At 40.6% G+C, this 19115-nt stretch overlaps 1 protein-coding gene across 1 annotated transcript; it reads right to left on the bottom strand.

Moving 5' to 3' along the window:
• Nucleotides 1-9699: 9699 nt before the first annotated feature.
• Nucleotides 9700-17142, bottom strand: LOC116050800 (extracellular calcium-sensing receptor-like). Its single transcript, XM_031301012.2, has 11 exons — nucleotides 17028-17142; nucleotides 13445-13604; nucleotides 12942-13242; nucleotides 12622-12708; nucleotides 12323-12430; nucleotides 12028-12194; nucleotides 11369-11846; nucleotides 11025-11252; nucleotides 10807-10930; nucleotides 10231-10703; nucleotides 9700-10144 (listed from the first exon to the last, which is right to left on the bottom strand). The coding sequence occupies exons 1-11, from the start codon at nucleotides 17140-17142 to the stop codon at nucleotides 9704-9706; spliced, it is 2682 nt and encodes an 893-aa protein (XP_031156872.2). The 3' UTR covers nucleotides 9700-9703.
• Between the last annotated feature and the right edge of the window lie 1973 nt (nucleotides 17143-19115).

The raw sequence follows: 19115 nt of genomic DNA, 5'->3' as shown, positions 1-19115 counted from the left end.
GGCACATTCTGCGTTAATAATGGCAATGGAAAGTCATGTAGGATCATTTGTCATGGTGGACACACAAATTCCCTGGTTCAACAGTTGTGGAGCTGGGGTCAAACAAACACCCAACTTTTACCCAGGAGACCACAGCTCGTGTCCCATGTGAAACCAAGAGTCAACGTTAACTTATTTATATAACATACTTAACTTACATACGTAAATTAAGTTACGTAACAAGTGTACTTATCCAAACCATGATGTTTTCCTAAACCTAACCAAGTAGTTAGTTGATCCTAAACCTAATTTGTTTCTGTGTGCCGGCACATAGCCTAATCTCAACACATTACATGTTACCACCACGTTTTGAGGTTGTGGTTATTTCACGTATGTCTGTGAAATCAGGTTGACTTAGCATAAAGACAGCTGACAGGGGGACAGCTAGCCTGCCTCTGTCAAAAGATAACATCTGCCAACCAACACCTCTAAATAACAAGGCTATATCTTGTTTGTCTGATCTGTACAAAAAAAAAACAGTATAAGGAGTTATGCCATACATGTCAACATTAGAATTTGAATATACAATAATTTTCCGGCGCCCTGCCCCGGGCCGCCCCACCACTGCTACTGTCCACATACATTTATAAAAGGAAATCTGTGTGGGACATTTTAAAGCAAGACATTGAACCTCTGCTTTGAACGATTTTGCTCTTAATTATAGGTAAGCCTCCTCCCAAATAAGATATAACAAATTAATGCGATTTACTACTGGGAGAAGGATTTATTTTACCTTCGGACAGAGAGAGACAGGCTTCTTTCCCCTTCTTCTCAATCTTTTCCCCCCTGCTTACAGCCTTTGTGCTAAGATTAGATGCACATAAGATAAGGTAAGCCAACCGGCTGTGAGCCACAGCTTTTTATATCCCAAAATGTCAAACTATTCCTTTAAAGGCTAGGAAGAGGGCAGAGGAGGAGAGGAGCAGTAATTACTGGAGACTATTTAAGAACAAAGGCTGAAGGAGGAGAGTAGAGGAAGAGAGGGATCAGGTGGTCTAGAAAGTGGAGAGGACATTAAAAAAGAGAGAATAGAGGAGAGAGGGCACTCATGGTGTAATTGGATGAACACTTGTCACTGACAGGGCCTGCTCTTGAAAATGACAGCTCTCTCTTCACCCTCTAACCCCTCTCATCTTTTATAGGCCACTCTAATCTATCCCTCCTGTTAATTGTACATCTACAAAAGCATGTCCGCAAATAGCCCATAATCAGTACGGTGAGATGTGAGCGATTGATTGCATAATTACATGGAATTACCCAACCCCTGCTATCACTGAAAAGTGTGGTTGTTGATGACCATCAAATATCAAAAATGTATGATCTTTCAAAATAAGTGCAGTAATGAGAGAAGAGCTGTGGCTTATACCAAAAGTTACAGTATCTCATATTAAGATAAAGTACACTTGCATCATCTATTTGCTGCTGTCTCCGGCGATCTGAATGAACACACCTGGGTTTTGCTCCATTGCTGCGTTAGCTCCAAGTTACTCTATTCTCTCCCTTTAGTAACAAACTAATTTTCTCCTCCTGCTAAGAAACAATCTGATTCCCCTCCCATGTGGCAGTGATGTCTGTTTCGTCCTCCTCTTCCTTACCTTAGTGTGGCAAGAAATAACCCACAACCACTGAAGTTGTTAAGTATCCATCCCTGCTAACGTGTTTTGAGCAAATAATATACTGTATTATAACACTTAATTTGTTGTACAATTGTTAGATCGCCCTCTGTTTCATGATCAACCACAATAACAGCAACAACAATGACAACAACAGAAAGAGCATTTGATATAAAGTTCACAAATTCTCTTCACTGGATGTTGTGTTTTTCTGGCTCTTGTTTGTTATATTCATCAGTTTTATCTGGCTGTATTAACATGTCAACAATGTTAACAACGTCTTATGTGTTAACTAATGAATGCTGTTTATACTTTGTACTTCATTTGGACTTCCCTCGCTGCGCTCCTATCTTCCAAGTCATGCATATCTGTGCTCTGCTCCTCTGCTGCCTCCCTGGGTTTATCGAGGGGGTTGTTAAAAATGGTAAAGTCTATTTCAGGTAGCATTTATCAAGCTGGAGATGTAGTGATTGGAGGTTTCCTGTTTATGTGAAGGCCCCGCAGCCTGATTTGGATTTTCGGAGTGAGAATGTTAATGCTTCATGTGAAATGTAAGATTTTGAACAATTACATTTTTTCTTTTCTCGAACATGTTTACCTGAACTGAAAGTCTATGTTTGATACACTCTGTAATAATATGTCTTGATTTCTTATGTTCATCTTTCCTGCCATTATTTTCCTGTGTTCCCCCTGCTGCAGTTCTAACCAGCGAGCTTATCCCTGGCTTCAGGCTATGATCTTTACAGTGTAGAAAATTAACAATGACCCAGACCTCCTGCCCAACTTCACTCTCGGCTATCTGGCAGCTGACACTTGCCTAACAGAGAGCACCACTCTGTTCTGTGGCTATTGTAGTCTCGCATTGCCAGACCTATCTCCAAAGTTCTGCGGAGTAAGGTCTGGCTACACCACAGATACATTCCAGGATACGAGAAAAAAAACGCTCTGGGTTGTTTGCATTTCTTTAAACCAATCACAATCGTGTTGGGTGGTGCTAAGCTCTGGATGCAGGGACGGTGGCTCTGCAGAATGATAATAATAATACAATAACGTGAGCTATTTAAATTAGCTGGACAAGTGTATCGCCTGTGTGTATTTTGTCCATAACAAATCCCTACCAATCAGCCCCAAAATGCCCCAGTTAGGTAGTAAATGCAGTAAACTTTGTAAATCTTTCCAATCATTGCCCGAAAGAACCAAGCAGGCTTGCCTTGTTCCACAATCTAAATTTTCTTCAAAACTTGCCATTTTCAGCGTGTAGCTTGCTAGCTCTTAGTTTGTCATTTCCCAAAGGGAACGGAGTTTGAGAACGGCAACACACACAGAAGGAGAGGGACATCCGGCGGAACATCAGGGAAGCTGGATGTAGGCAATTATCCTGGAAATGTACTGTCGTTGATCCAAACTATGGCTACGGTAGCTTGACAGGAAGTTAATTTGGCAAACTCAGAATGTGCATCTGTGCCTACAGAGCCAGAGTTATTGTTAGTGATGCACGCACATCAGACTCTATTGGAGTTGGAGCTGCTATGTGGGCACTGCACAGTAGCTGCTCAATGCACCAAAATAGTTAGGATAGATCAAATGCAGAGGGTAAGGTTTCTCTCTGGTACTACTTGAGTATAACTGAACTTATGTGTCTATTTCTGTTTTCCTTGTCTAGTGTCTGTCAAATAACCAATCTCATTTTTCACAGGTGAGCTACTTAGCCTCCTGTGTGTGTTCAAGCGATAACAGGAGGCACCTGCTGTCCTTCCGCCCAATGCCCAGCGATGCTGCAAGCGTGGGCCATGGTTGAGCTGTTGCGCCTCATGGGGTGGGCTTGGGAGGGGCTGGTGTCTAATGATGATTTTGGCAGATTTGGGATTCAGATGTTAATGGATGCACTCAAGGGAACTGAAGTGTGCATTGCTTACTATGAAGGGATTCCATACTGTAAAGTGTCAATATTTCTGCTCTATTTATTTCTCCCACCCACCATTGCCATAATGTCTCTTTCTTACTACATGCAGTTCTCATTTGAATCTTAATCTTTATTTTTCATTCCAGGAACTATCCAATGCAAAGGATTATTGAAACCATCCAGAAATCCACTGCCAGAGCTGTGGTTACATTTCTTATAGAACGGGATGAACCTGATGCGTTATGTTGGTCCTGCTCAGCAGCACCTGGTACAGGTGATTCTGTGTTTAACACATTGCGGGTTTAAATTAATGCATTACTGTAAGAAATCACATATTTCACACACCCCTCCATTTGAGGTCAGTTATACAAACAGAGATTCAGTGTCTTGTTCAAAGTCCTGCAGGTTGCGAAGGGCTTTCTGTTTCCTAATGTGATATCTGCTTCAGTTTTCATTTTATTTGTTATCTAAACAAATCTCCCTCTTCATTTCCTGACCCAACCTTATTTTTCCAGGAGCTGATCTGTGTACTGTGGCTGACCCTGGCTTCTCCTCAGCCTGCAGAATGAGCCATCATGGACCACTGGGGACCCAGGATAATTCTTGAATGTGCGATGGGTCTGTGATAGGCTTCTCAGGGCTACTTGCCTGCCTCAGCCTCCTCCTGCCCTTCCTAGTAAGGAAACTCCCTGGCATATTTAATGAAGCCAAACTGATCACCATCAGCATGCCGATCTTCTTTACTGTCTGGGTGGCCATTGCGCCCACTTACATTATAAGTACACTGTCGCCGTGGAGATTTTTGACATCCTGGCCTCTAGCTATGGCCTTCTGTTCTGTATCTTTGCACAAATGTGCTTCATTCTAATTCTGAGGTCTAAGAGAAACACTAAAAAACACCTGATAGCTATATAGTGGGAAATACCAATGCCTCATGGTCAATAGATGAAGGCATTAAATACTTCAAATGAAAATAAAAACAGAATTTGCCTCAGTTTTGACTTTAGAAAACTGTATGATGTCTATCATGACACATGCTACAACAGTGACAACAACAAAAGAAAGAAGCAAATAAATATTCTTGAAATGCATAATCTTCAATGTTATTTATACTTAAATATTGTCACTTTTCTTCTGTGCTCATGTTACCGTACATAATTTGATGTAAGCTATTCAATGCAATCTCATGGTTCGTATGGTATCATACAAAACCGTATGTACAGCAATCTGCATGATATCTAACAAAAATAATTAGACATTGCTGCTAAATGTGCTGTAGCAAAGTATCTGCATATGTATTTTTGCATTTATGCAAATAAACCTTTCATCATACAATCAGCTCATAAGTTGGTGTTGTGCCACCCTGACAACCCATTGTAAACATTCACTCATCAGGCAGTGGATGTGATAATTGTTCTCATAGATATTATTCAGTGTGAAAAACTCTGCATTGCTGTCTCCTGACATTCTGCATTCTGTTAACACTTATCTATCCTCCCATTTTAGAACACCCAAACATGGATCTGGTGCCTAATTAGATCAGCATAGTGACTCATACTGTATCAAATAATCATCACTACCACTTCAATTTCGGGAGAATTGTGAGACCTTTAGATCATTTGCTGCCCTATATAATGTAGACAGCCACATTGGCCCCAGTAAATGGTGCTATTGTGGCAGAGACAATTAGTTTCAGCTGCAGTTTCTAAGGTGCCCTTCTACTGGCTCTCACTACACAATAGGTGAAAGAAAGTTGGCGAAAAAGCTACCTGAAAAGAGTGGGTTTCAAGATGGTAAAATAACAGAAAGCCAGGCTTATAGTTATATCATTAGAAGAGATTTGAGGTCAATTATTGCACAAAACAATGGACTTGGGGAAAGACTCAGACAAGCAGCCCCAGAGAGTGAGAGGGGCGCATACAGAAAAACAGTTTGTAAGGTGTGTGAGTGTTATGAAGTGTTCCGTGTTCATATTGTAAATGAGGTGGGAATTGTGGTATTTTATTCCAGCCTTAATTTGCAATCAAAAAAGCCTGCCTGTGGTGATGCTTTCTGGCTTGTTGTGTCTCAGTTGGTATCTTCCACCTGAGCAGAAAGTGAGCTGAGTGGTGTCGGACAAGGAGGATGCTCTTGTGCTTTCCTCCTGCAGCGTTGTGTGTAGATTGTATCCATGGATGGGAGGTCAGAGTCGATGATTGTCTCTGCAGTTGTGATGACTCTTTGAAGGTATTTCCTCTCACCCTGGCCTGGGTGGTGTTTTCAAACCATACTGTGATGCAGCTGGGGAGAATGCTCTCGATGAGTCCGCTGTAGGCCCGGGTGAGGGGCTAATGGCTTAGTTCAGCCTTCTTCAGCAGCCTGATGAAGTAAAGCTGCTGCTGTGCTTTTTTACTGTTGCCACAGTGTTTTTGTCCCAGCTCAGGTTTTCTGTCATGTGAAGGCCTAGAAACTCGTGACTGTCAGCCTGTTCCACCTCAGTTCCCTTGATGGTAAGAGGTTGGAGAGGGGGGGCTCACTGTCTGAAGTCCAGAAGTATTTCTTTGGTTTTGTGTTTGTTAAAAACAACGTAGTGGCCTTACCCGTAGACAATGATTTATTCACGCAACTCTGTTTTAAGGTTAAAGTTATATATTCAAGTAAGGACAACTGAAGATCGTCAAGTTTGTTCTATTATGCATCAAAGTGAAGATTGACATTGATTATAATCATTATGCAAAGTCACTAATATGTACACTTCCCTTACTCCTTAAAAACCCTTTTCTGTCATGTCCTTTTATGCAGTCACTGGTGAAGACGATAGCAGAAATAATGTGTCTCACCAAAAATGCAATAGCCCGCTGCACTAAATGACTCTTAATATGCTATTGATTCAACTTTTTGGTCAATTTAATGTCAGTAGTAGGGCTGAACGGTTTGGGGGGGGGAATCTTATTGTGATTTTTCTGCCAGATATTGTGATTACAACTCGATTTGCAATTTTTTTCCTTAACGTTTAGCTAAAGTTCAATATTCACTATGTAACAGATAAAACATGTCATGGAGCATTATAACATGAGACACCATCAAAACTGCTCTATATTCTTATGCAAGGATGAGAACATAGATATGAATTGCCAGCAATAAGTGTTTTTCTTAGCATGACACATTGAACAGTCAAACACAGAACATCCATCACAAAAGCTTAAGTTATAATAATAAAAAGAATTCCAATAAAAAAATATCAGTACTTTCCTGTAAACTTAAAATGTTTATATGTCTCAGTTTAATAGCAGGATCTACTTGCACCTTCTACAATCATGATAAATAAATAAAAATCGTGGTCTTCATGATTAGCTAATCACATTCTTTTAAAGCAGCCATATTATGCTTATTTTCAGGTTCATAATTGTATTTTAAGGTTGTACCAGAATAGGTTTACATGGTTTAATTTTCAAAAAACACCATATTTGTGTTGTACTGCAGTGCTCTCTCTCACTGCTGCAGATCCTCTTTTCACCTGGTCTCTGTTTTAGCTACAGAGTGAGACCTCTTTTCTTCTTCTTCTTCTGTACTATCTTTGATTGCACTGCACATGCCCAGTAGCTCAGATGTAGATCATGTCAGCTAGCTAGCTCCAAAGACAGTAAAAGAAAGGCTGTTTCTACAACTTTGCTCAGTTACAAGGCAGGATTAGCTGGGAGACTTCTAAATGAAGGCGCACATGTAAGTAGTTCTTTTGTAGATTATGGTGAACTTGTGTGTGTTGTAGCAGTGCTTTGCTATTGAGAACGAGGTAGCATGCTAGCGTTAGCATGCTAACGCTACGAGCTAATGGTTGCAGTTAGCCTGCTCGTTTCGGCTTGTGACGTCACAAGCCGTGCCGATTTTGAACAGCTCACCCAGAGACTGAAGGCAGGACACATTCAGAAACTGTATCTCACTCTAAACAGCATGGGTGGATTTTTTTCAAAGTTTGTATGTGTGTGGAAGCACCAGAGACACAACATAACACCCCAAATCCCAGAAAAAGTGATTTTTTCATAATATGGGCACTTTAAATATCAATTTTGATTTGAAAACGCTTAATTGTTCAGCCCTAGTTTGTAGGGTTTTACACAGATATCCTCTGCTTTGTATTTTGCCCAATGTTGGTATGGGTTGGTTGTGAATAATTTTCCATTTTGCTAATCGGTAACCCTTAATTTTGCATATCTATCATATTTTTGATATCTTTCCCCTTGTCATATTAATAACTTTCTGTGTTTATGACTGATGTATCAGCTATTCAGGCAAAATATATAGAGTATATGCCATCTTTATACTGTACATCTGCAAGTTATCTTGCTCTGAAAACTAAAAAAAATGGTGCTTGTCAGACTGAAACTGGCACATAATGCGAATTTTTTTTGAAAATGTGATTTGCCTCAGAAATTGCTGATGATAGTTGCAAACACTTTAAAATTAGTTTTAAAAAAAGTAGTTACCGAGTAGAAGTCAAGTAAATTCTCGATAGTGCTAACTGAAAGACACTTAACAGAATATTTGCTTAACAACTCTCCAAACTACTTCCTCAAAACAGAATATCAAGTTAAGTTACACTTCCTTTCACCCCAAAATATCATATCACAACTTCATATTCCTAAAACAGTATTTTGTATAACTTCTCTAATCTCTGTCTTTGATGAGGTAAACCCCCATGTGTCCAAACAAAAAAAAACTCACTAATGACAAGATTGCGTAAATAGCTGTAAGTGTTTCTCTGTACACGGTCAGCAAACCTTTGTCTTCATGTCTCAAGTTATGCTTTTTCAGTATTTCAAGGAATTGATTTCTTTGAATTCTGGACTTATTATCTGCACTCACTAACTCTTTTAATACATTTTTCACAGCCATGCACACTTCATTTTACATCTGTGTGCCTGAAATTTGATGGCCCATTCATTTAATTGAAGAAATTACTTTCTCATTCAAATCATCTAACCCTCGAATGGAGATGATCTATTCTGATGTCCTTAATTAAATCTAGAAAATAGTGCAACGTTCTGAAGGATTACTCTTTGAAATGACACTATGAGGAGACACCCTGCTGCCATTAATATTTATGATGCAGAAGAGAAGAAAGACACAAGTTAAAAATGCAAAGGCTAAGAAGACGGAAGGTTGGAAATGAATGTAAATCGAGTAATTCAGTATCAATAAATCACTGCTGTCCATCTGCGCCTCCCAACACCTTTTCCTCCTGTCTGTCTCGGATGGACGTCAGAGTCCAGACGTTTTTCCATCTTTCAATTTATTTCTCTGCCTTGGGAGGAACAGCAGATCAATCAGTGGTGGATAATCAATGTTAGCCTGAGAGCAGCTGTGGAGGGCTGGAAAAATGTCTGACGTTTTAGTTTGTTTTTGTAGGGAAAAGCCAGGCGTAATGTTTATATGTAAAGGCCTCTGGAGTGTAAGGGTTTAATTAACCAATGACAGCTGGGATTTCCACAAAGCATACCTCAGAGATCCTGGGCCTCATCATTCTATCTCAGGTCAAATCAGCATGGACACTGCTGCCAAATTACATTCAGATCTTGCAATGAGCTGTCCCTCACATTTCTACTGAGACAAGGGTCATCTACAGTACTGTAGCTGGAAAAATAAAACCAAAAGAGTATGGTATTCATGTTTTTTGTTAATTGTGGAGTGTACGATTTTTACTTGAAGTCCTAAATTGTGGGACGAACTAGACTATAGGGGGGGTTCACAGGATCACATTGCCTCTTCATGATAATGCCACTGTCCTTTACGGTATATTGTTTATGTGATTATACTGCCTGTTTTTTTTCAAAACTTTGTTTTTATTATTTTCTTGACATAACACCACAGATTGGAAAAGGTACACATTTGCATTATAGAAGTGGAAATGATATACAGGATATGTACAAAGACATTGGGGAAAGTTATTGGTTAGGGTAAAAGTGTGTGGTTGAGCATTTCCCCATGGACTATTATGAATAACAGAAGGCAGCATTTACAGCACACTACTACCATCTCGTGGTGAATTGTAAATGTTCATACAGGAAGACAGGAGGCTACTAAACTATGTATGTGTATATATATATATTATTAATCTGGAAAAAAACAGTAAAAGAATTTCATTAAATGTGCATGGAATAAAGATGATCTCTTAAAATTTATCAGTGGCAGCTTTCGACATGATGTGTTTCCATGTGTTCTTTTCTGGCCTTAGTAGGATTATGTAGCACTTTGGTGCAAAGATGCAGCCCAGCAGTCCATAACTGGAGGCCAAGATAGCAAACACCTCCGTAACTGTGGAGTACTTCCCCGGAGAGCTGATGTAGGCGGGAACAAAGGCTATCCACACTGCACAAAAGATGAGCATGCTGAAGGTGATGAGTCTGGCCTCGTTGAAGTTGTCCGGGAGTTTCCTTGCCAGGAAGGCCAAGAGGAGGCAGAGGCAGGCCAGCAGGCCAATGTAGCCCAGGACGAGAGCGAATGCTATGGCTGAACCTTCGTCACACAAGAGAATGACAAGAACACTCTCACGTGGCATCAGTTGGTGTGGAGTGGGGGGGGCAACAACCAGCCACACTGTACAGATTATTACCTGCAGAAAAATAAATATCTGATTCAAACATTTGAATAAATGCTTCCTTAAGTATTCAAAGCATAAAAAGAGTCAGAAGTCCTTACCTGGACTAGTGTACAAAAGGTAATGATTGCCTTTTGCTGCGCAGGCCCAAACCATTTCATGACATTACTGCCTGGAAGTGTAGCCTTGAAGGCCATTAACACCACTATAGTTTTTCCCAGAATACAAGAGATACAGAGGACAAAGGTGATGCCGAATGCTGTGTGTCGCAGCATGCAGGACCACTCAGAGGGACGGCCGATAAACGTCAGAGAACACAGGAAACACAGAGTCAAGGAGAAGAGCAGCAGGAAGCTCAGCTCAGAGTTGTTGGCCCGCACAATAGGGGTAATTCTGTGACAGGAGAATATCAAGGCCACAACACAGGTGCAGAAGGAGCCAATGAGGGAAATGGCCATCAGGGTAATACCCATGGTGTCACTAAAGGAGAGGAACTCCACCTGTTTGGGAATACAAGCTGTCCTCTCAGCATTGGACCAGAATTCTGGCAGGCAGTGCACACACTCTATTGCATCTAAAGGAAAGACAAAAAGGCTTTAGTTGCTATACTGTGGCTTTACCACTGCAACTGTGAGTCACATTATCAAACATAATGTAGGCAAGTAGCCTTTCCTCACCAGTATGATTGCTAATCTCCCCAGCTGTGCAAAGCACACAATCATGGCAGCATATAGGAAAGTTAGGTCTGATTGCCTTCCGGGTACCTGGGGGACAAATGCTGCTGCATACTGACAAGGGAATCTAAGCAAATGGGGAAACACGTACTACATTGGTCACAACCCAGTCACATCAACGCAATTCAAAAAAAACAATGTCATTCTATTGCGACCCCTACTTTGGTTTGGTTGCCATTCCATACAATGATATGTTCCTGGATCTGGAGTTTTTGCTTTCCAACTGTGGTTGTCTCATCAAATTTGCCAATAGTGACAAACTCCATTTCTCCATCTCTCAGCTGCCAGTTCACAAGGTCATACATGGCTGGAGGGTCACCATTCTCATCAAACTTGGTTTCATCACCAATGGAGTTCAAGTATTTCACCTGTTTTATGTAATGAAGAAGCTAAGGGAAGAAAGTGCATAACCTTTTGTAACATTAGTAATATCTATAAATCATGTTTGAGCATCACTATAACTTTTGTTTATCTGGACTTAATTAGTGAACACATGGGATGGTACCTGCCATGGCTGTATATTGTCTGCATCCGGACAGGCCTGCTGAGGAAATGGCCCTTTTCCTTTTATACAGCTTCTCATATCTTTGAGTGCATTGGCAATGGCATACACAGCCTTATAGACATTGTAGGATATCCTTAGCTGTGACACATCTGAATAGATATTCGTCACATTACCCAGCTTTTCTGCCCCAGAGCATGGAGGTTTAACCTCAACATTATGTTCCTGACCTTCAGCCTGCACACCCAGGCTGCATTGGAACACCTCTTCCCAGAAGGGTATCAGGAAGGGATCTGCAAGGGCATCGGGGCTTGAGGGATGCAAACGAAGCAGAAAGTCTTTCAATCCAGGGATGTGTGCTCGCCGAATGGCAAATCCCATAGAACCCTGGAGGATGTGGTGGTGCCTTTTAGGGGTGGAGAGGATGGCAGCGGTGCTCCAAGCCTCACTGGCCAGCCACTGTATCTCAGTGAGCCCATCTCTAAATTAAAGATATATGTAAATGGAATTTTTGCAATGATAAACATATCAGAAATTCAAAGTTAGTAAACCTGTATCTGTAAAAAAACAAAACAAAACAAAACAAAGAGTTGACAATAAGTTTTTTTATCATAGTTTAAATACTATAGTGTTATGGAAGATTCTAAACATATGTGTCATGCCTGCGAGCTTCATCAAACAACGCGGCTGCATCTTGCTCCACAGCAAACACTAGAATCACCCGAGCCCCAGAGGAGCGGATCTTGGAAACGATAGATGAAAGGGTGGTCTGAGCTCGGTTCCTAGGGATGACCTCCTGAAAGGCAACACAGGCACCTAACTTTCTAACCTAAGACAGCAACAGGGGGGATACATGACAACTTACATCATTTTACGTTCACAATCTGTTCAATAAGTTATAGATTGAAAATTACAAAATGGCAATTTATTCTTATTAAATTCTTGGGTATGATCCACCTCATCAACAAAGATGTTTGCCCCACCACGGCCATAGGCATCATCCCCTGCTATCACACCCACCCAAGTCCAGCCAAAATGCTTGACAAGTTGTACTAATGCATCTACCTAGAGATAAAAAGAGGAAGAGAGACACAAAGAAAGAGAGAGAGAGAGAGAGAGAGAGAGAGAGAGAGAGAGAGAGAGAGAGAGAGAGAGAGAGAGAGAGAGAGAGAGAGAGATATTTATATGGTTCCAGAAATTAAAATGTTTTTGTATATAGAGGTTACGTCACATTATGAGTGTCTGTTGCGTCTAACCTGGAAGAAGTCACTGGGCATGGTCCTTAAAAAGGCAGGAAACTCCTTTTTGTTACTGAGACAGGCACAGCTGGAGAAATAACTAACCTTAATGAAAGAAAACCCACGTGGTAATTTAATTTTACTATGTCCAATGTCCAACGTTAAAACATTCTTTAATCAGTCGGTTGGACTTACTCACACTTAGCTCACAGTACCCAATGGTTAAAACTACTATGGATTTGAGACTGTCGACATTGACCCTTCCCAGTAGTACAGCAGTAACAAAACAACAAATCAACGTGGCAAACACAGTTGGTGAGTAGCCATGACTATCTTACCTGTGGCAGATGGAAGGCTCCCAGGAAACGGGCCACGACGAGAGACTGAGTAGAGCCACCGTCTCCTATCACTGCGGGTACGTGCCCAGGACATGTGTCTTTACTCTGAGTCTCTTCAACCCCTGAACCCTTCTCACTCCCCACTAACTCCATGGCAGCCTTCAGAGCCTGATGGGGTGTACTGCATGAATCATATATCTTATAGCCCAGTGTGATGTTGGGAAGGAGTTTGCCATCTCTGTTGATCTCCTCGATGGCAAAGATCATAGTTTGCATCCAACGGAACGTCCGAAAGTTAAATCTGGAAGAAGAGAGAAATGTCTTGAGGCAAATTTGGAATTTTCAATACAATTTAAAGTGTAAAGCCCTGAAATAAAAAACTTTGTTTCACTTAACATAGTTCACAAAGCAAGATCAGTGCCATTTGTGGCCATGTGATTAGAGTTGCTTAATCAAACATTTGCAGCTACAGCAATTTGAAGACTAGGTATAAAACAGCTTACCTGGTGCACTGTGCAGGAGGAGGCGTAGAGGTGAAGGACAGACTGGGCTCTACCACCATGTCATGAAGAGAGAAGAGTCCCCCCAAAATGATGTCCCCCTTTTTCTCCAGCACAGGTAGGGACATAGATCCTGGGAATAGTTTGCATTGTTGGCTCTGTTCTTCAGAGCCAACAATGGAGTTGTAGGGAAAAAGCGCACACCATAGGAGACTCAAAAACACAAGCTCTGTTCTTCTCCAGGATAAACTGTGCTCTGCTGATCTCATCCAAAAATGATTCATCCTTTCTTAAAGCTTATTCACTTTATACCCACAATCAATAAAAAGAAAGAGCTAGTGCACAGGTGATAATGCATTGTGACCCCATTCAGACGAACATACTATTATTTAGAAAGGTACAATTTCTAGTAAAGTCAAATAGAAAAATCTTCTTCAACACTGCACAGACTAACTATCCAGTCAGTGTCAATTGTGCAGGATACTGCCATGTAGTGTATATATGCTACCGGCCTCATATCACAACTTTCAAATTTCCCCTGAGGCTCTGATCAATGGAAAAAAGAGCCCCCAGTTTCACAGTAAGTAGCAACAATAACAAGGAACTGGAATGAGCATTTGACAATAATGGAGAAAGACATGAGCTGTGTCGTGTCTGTCATGCCTGACTAGGCCTAACTCAACCTTCAGTGATGTGAAGAGGCAGGCAGTAGGCCCATGTCACAAGGGGCTGCTCAACTAAGTTACATACCTTTCAAACACACACACACATACACACACACACACACACACACACACACACACATGCATACGCACACGCACTCACACACACACACACACACACACACACACACACACACACACACACACACACACACACACACACACACACACACACACACACACAGAAACAAACTTGGTATACAGCAGTTGAGTGAGAGGAAAAATTCAAAGTTGTAGCAAAACCTTAAGTATATAGTAAGTATAGTTTACTGTGATAGAAAGCGACAAATTAGATGCATGATTGTATTGTTTTGAATGCACATTTCATGTGTTCATATTAGATTACAGTGTTACCTGACATACAGTGTACTGTAACTTTTACTGTAAGTAGTTCCAGTATTTCACCAGAATTTATTTTTATTTAATGTTGATCAATTTTACAAACATTCTGTCCTTTTTCCGACTTTTCTTATTATTGTGTAACATATCCTTGCGTGGGTTAAACAGGTTCACAGTAACATGGTGAAATCAATGAGTCATTAGGGTGTTGTGGATATCATTATCAGGACAAACCCTGCAGGCTATAAAACAGAACACTACAGAGTGTGTATCAAAGATAATTTTACATGCTGTATGTTGTGCTACCTCAGGTCACATATTGTAGGTTTCCTTATTCATTTGCATAATATGTCCCTGTGTGACACTCAGAAGAGGAAGGACAGAGGTACCCTAAGACAGAAGGCTTAATATTATGATAACGTTTTTTTCCCTTTTTATTGTGAGTAGGATTTTAACAAGATCTTCAACTCTAGGGATTCTATGATGCTTTCAGGGGAAAGGGACCAGATTTAGGCTTTGTTTAGACGGAAACGATCTGAAGAGAAAACGCAAAAGTGGCGTTGCGTTTTCACTTTTTATTCCACGTTTAGACGACAGTTTTGGGGGGGAAATCTGCGTGCAAATTCGATATAGTATGCACGCCAGGCGGCTAGGTGGCACTGCCACACAACATTGTCGAAATCATTTAAATATTGAGCCATTACATTGAAAATCTTTTAGATAACACGAGCTTATCATTTCTGTAGCCTACTCCGTAACAACAGACTACCTGGACGCCTTTTTCTCGTCTCTCTCCACACCGCTGTCTTCAGACTTTTGCGTTTTTACCCTTCAGACGGTAACGCGACGGTGGGGCATTTTTAAGATTTCCACTCTGGAGGGTGGTTTCACTTTTTTGCGTTTTTAAGCCCCAAAAACGCCGTCGCCGTATAAACGAAAGGCACATGCGATAAAATTTTGTCGTTTTCACCCGCGAGCGTCATCGTGTAAACAGGGCCTTATTGTTTCTGAAAACAAGCTGATTAGAAGTAAACAATAAGGAGATTGTAAATGTATCACAGTTGTCCTCACAGGGCGATTCTGTTAAACCCTTGAATGTGCAATCTGACACAAGACAGAAAGACAGACAGAAAAAGAAAAACAGGCAGACAGTCATATAGCGGTTAGAATAACAGATTATAATAGAGAGAGATACAAACAGTTGTGAGCCATTAAAAACAAGAGTGATATGACAAATGTGTTCAGTTAAAGCATAGAGCATTAGCTATAGACAGGGAGATAGACAATGAATGGGAGAAAATAAAGACAGACGGACAAGCTCAGAAAGGAAGAAGAGAAAGAGAAAAGGGAATGGGTATAAACATATAGACAAAGAATCAGAGATCAAAGAAAGAATCCTAAGTTACTTCAATTCAATACATTTTGGTCTATTAACAAATGTAAGGGTTATTTTTAAAGAAGTTATTGTCAAGTCTGCTCAAATTTGATTCCTCAAGTTTTTTTGGAGAATGTGTAATGCATATAACCTGACAATATTTCTTTTTCTGCAATGTCAAAACTCTCAAAAACTTTCCATAATGTCCCCAATAAAGAAAGTATAAGAGTGTTTGGAATCAGAAACATTTTTACACTTGCAATCAGGGGGAGGTTCGACACTTGGAATATGAAGGTATCAAGTTTGCTCGGAGTCATGGCCAGACGCTCTTCTGTGCCTGTTTTGGCGGCCACCAAAGAAACCACTAGTGCACAACTGTGGTTGAAACATATAGGGCTTGGTGGGCCCAGGTAACTCCTGAAGCAGCAGATGGGTATAATGGGAGGCCAGAATGGCTGCAGCTTCTTTGGTGGCTGATGCTAAAAGTAGGGTATTAAGGAGTCCGGGGAGGCCATGGAGAAGGACTTTCAGTTGCCCTGCAACCAGATTCTAGCAAACCATCAGAGCTGTCTTGGTTACACCTCGGACACCTGGACACACTGCCGCCGCCGTTTTAGTTTGAAACCTCCGGGGTTACAATATAGTCAAGACGGGCATAAATGGAGACCTTTGGATACGAAGATGCGCATCAGTCTCATCAGTTAGGTAGGCTTAAATACCTTTCAGTAACAGCTCCACCTGGTCATCAGTCCAAGCAAATAAATCCCTGGTCTTACTTTTCACCATTGTTGTTTCTTTTCTGTATTTTCAACTTATACATCCATGATTTTTAGCTGCCTAGCCTTACAGTGCACTGCAGTATATGATAGACACATTGGCACAAGTTTCTTGAAGGACTCAAGTTGCCATCCTAAATCTGTAAATGGATGCTTTATGCTTTTAAAAAAAAACATTACGTGTTTGAAAGAGCATGTTTAAACAATCTACATCACTGGTTCATAGGCCAGATTATCTATATATGCCATCAGGCGAGGGCCCAGGGGCACCAGCCAATTTGCAGTGCTGGTAGAGTGGACACTAAATGATTGAGACAACTAAACTTTCAGGGCTACAATATAACACAGCCCTATCAATCATGTTCCCACTGCACCCTTGCTGCATCCCAACTTCTCATCCAGCTGGTCATAGTCCTGCAGCGGGTCGGCGAGGGAGAACTGGCCCGGCAGCTTGTTGCTTAGTTCGGCAGCTAAGGGATGGCCTGGCATGTGTGGAGGCTTAGACAGAGACTCAGAAGAACTAATCTTCTCATTTTTTTTATTGCAAAGTTACAGTAAAAGTTTGAATCTGTCTGACTCTGAATTCATCAACTGAGCTTTCTGCGCACACGAGACACCACCATAAAGTCTGCCACAATAAAACTTCAATCAAAAAAAAATAAAAACCTGACAAAAGTTTTTATAGTGTATATGAGAGCGTTTCAATAGTGTGTGAGAGCATTTTACTTGCATGTGTCTGAGATTTCAGTATAGTATGTGAGAGTATAATTTTTCAGTAGTGTATATAAAAAGCATTTCAGTAGTATGTGTGAGAGCATTTCACTTGTATGTGTGTGAGGTAATTGTGAATAATGTCCCAGATGGCCCCTCATAATCCATGGTCTTCATGACTCATTTAAGTGTAAAATGTGAGTGGGGTACTTTGAATACGGTCACCCTAGGGCACCACTCTGTTAATCCGGGCCTGCTGGTTAAGTATTTGGTGGGTGGATATTTTATATTGATGATCTTTTTTAAGTTTGAGCATGGCATACAAAATAAGAGATTGAAGGATGCCCTACATATTATAATGTTGAGAAGCTGCACCATGCAAAGTTCACATACCTGCTTGCAGGGTTCCCTAAAGTGTCCAAATAAAAATTGGCTTAGTTTTCGAAAAAAGTTAAGATAATGTTGTAACCATTGCCCATGTGTTCACTATCACATATGTTTTATTTTTGAGATTACAACTTTAATACAATGCTGAATTGAGCTTGTATTCTCACTGTCAAACCTTTTGCCCCTACAGCCTTTAATCTTAAATACAGTGATTGCAACTTGAGGCTATTATTAAGTTAGTTTTAGGTAGAGAAATCAAAGAGAATTTGGGGACATAGAGGAGAAACAAGAAGAAATATGTATTTGTGATAATCTAGTCAAAAATCAGTACATAAAACCCAATGGCAAAAATGGACTTCTCTTGCTAATCTAATGGGTATCTTACAATGACTTGTTGACATGTACGTGAATAACAACTTGCAATGAAGCGTAACACACTTGGGAAACACGCTAGCTTGTTATTGTATATTATGGAGGTGGTGTCATGGCTTCATCCTAAACCTGCCAATTTACCTTTTACCCAGGGGGTTGTGTGGGAACAAGGGGCCAGCTGGGCAAGCAAAGACAAGCAAGTGTTTCCAACAGGACTGATGAGATCTGGGCCTGAGGCTATGAAACAGGAGCTCACCAGGTGTTGTGTTGGAAATTAATTAATTTTGACTTTTAATGGAAGGTGATCTCACCTCTTTCACAACAAGCTACTCACACTACAGCAGAATCATTATTCAGTACCAGCTACGCTTAGTTTAATATTGGAGAGAATAAAATGTTTAGGTAAATGTGACAAATATGGCATGTCAAAACCTAATAACACAATCTAATACTATTCTCAGTGAAATCACGAGGTCATTATTGAAAAACACAAATGTTTTCCTCAGTGAGAAATAAAAACACTTCTTCAGATAGTGAACTTATCCTGCATCCTTAAAACACACTCATTTTTTTTTTTTTCTATAAGTCAAATAAACACAATGTATGTATGTAGAATGTGTACTGTGTGTAAAAAAAAAAGCGTATATCCATAAAGTGAATTGTATAAATTGCAATTCATTGGCTTAGCAAGGTTCAGCACATATATTTTGTAACCTGTAGTTTAATTACAACTTTAAAGATATACTTTGTAATATTTCTGCCTTAAAATGTCAACTGATGTTCAGCTCCCACTTGAGGTCCTGGGAGATGATGGAGCCCGGGAAGCGAAAGGACTAGACAATGTTGTCAGCATGCATCCTTCCTAAAGTCCACAACCATCTCCACTGTCTTCTGAGGTTTAGCTCCAGGTTTTTCTGACTGCACCAGGTCACCATGTGGTCAATCTCATGCCTGTAGGCGGACTCATTCCCATCAGAGATGAGTCCAAAAAG

This window comes from Sander lucioperca, chromosome 5 (assembly GCF_008315115.2).
Source record: "Sander lucioperca isolate FBNREF2018 chromosome 5, SLUC_FBN_1.2, whole genome shotgun sequence".
In the NCBI taxonomy this organism is placed as follows: domain Eukaryota; kingdom Metazoa; phylum Chordata; class Actinopteri; order Perciformes; family Percidae; genus Sander; species Sander lucioperca.
The sequence above is the reverse complement of the archived record's forward strand: the minus strand, read 5'-3'. Positions and strand labels throughout refer to the sequence as shown.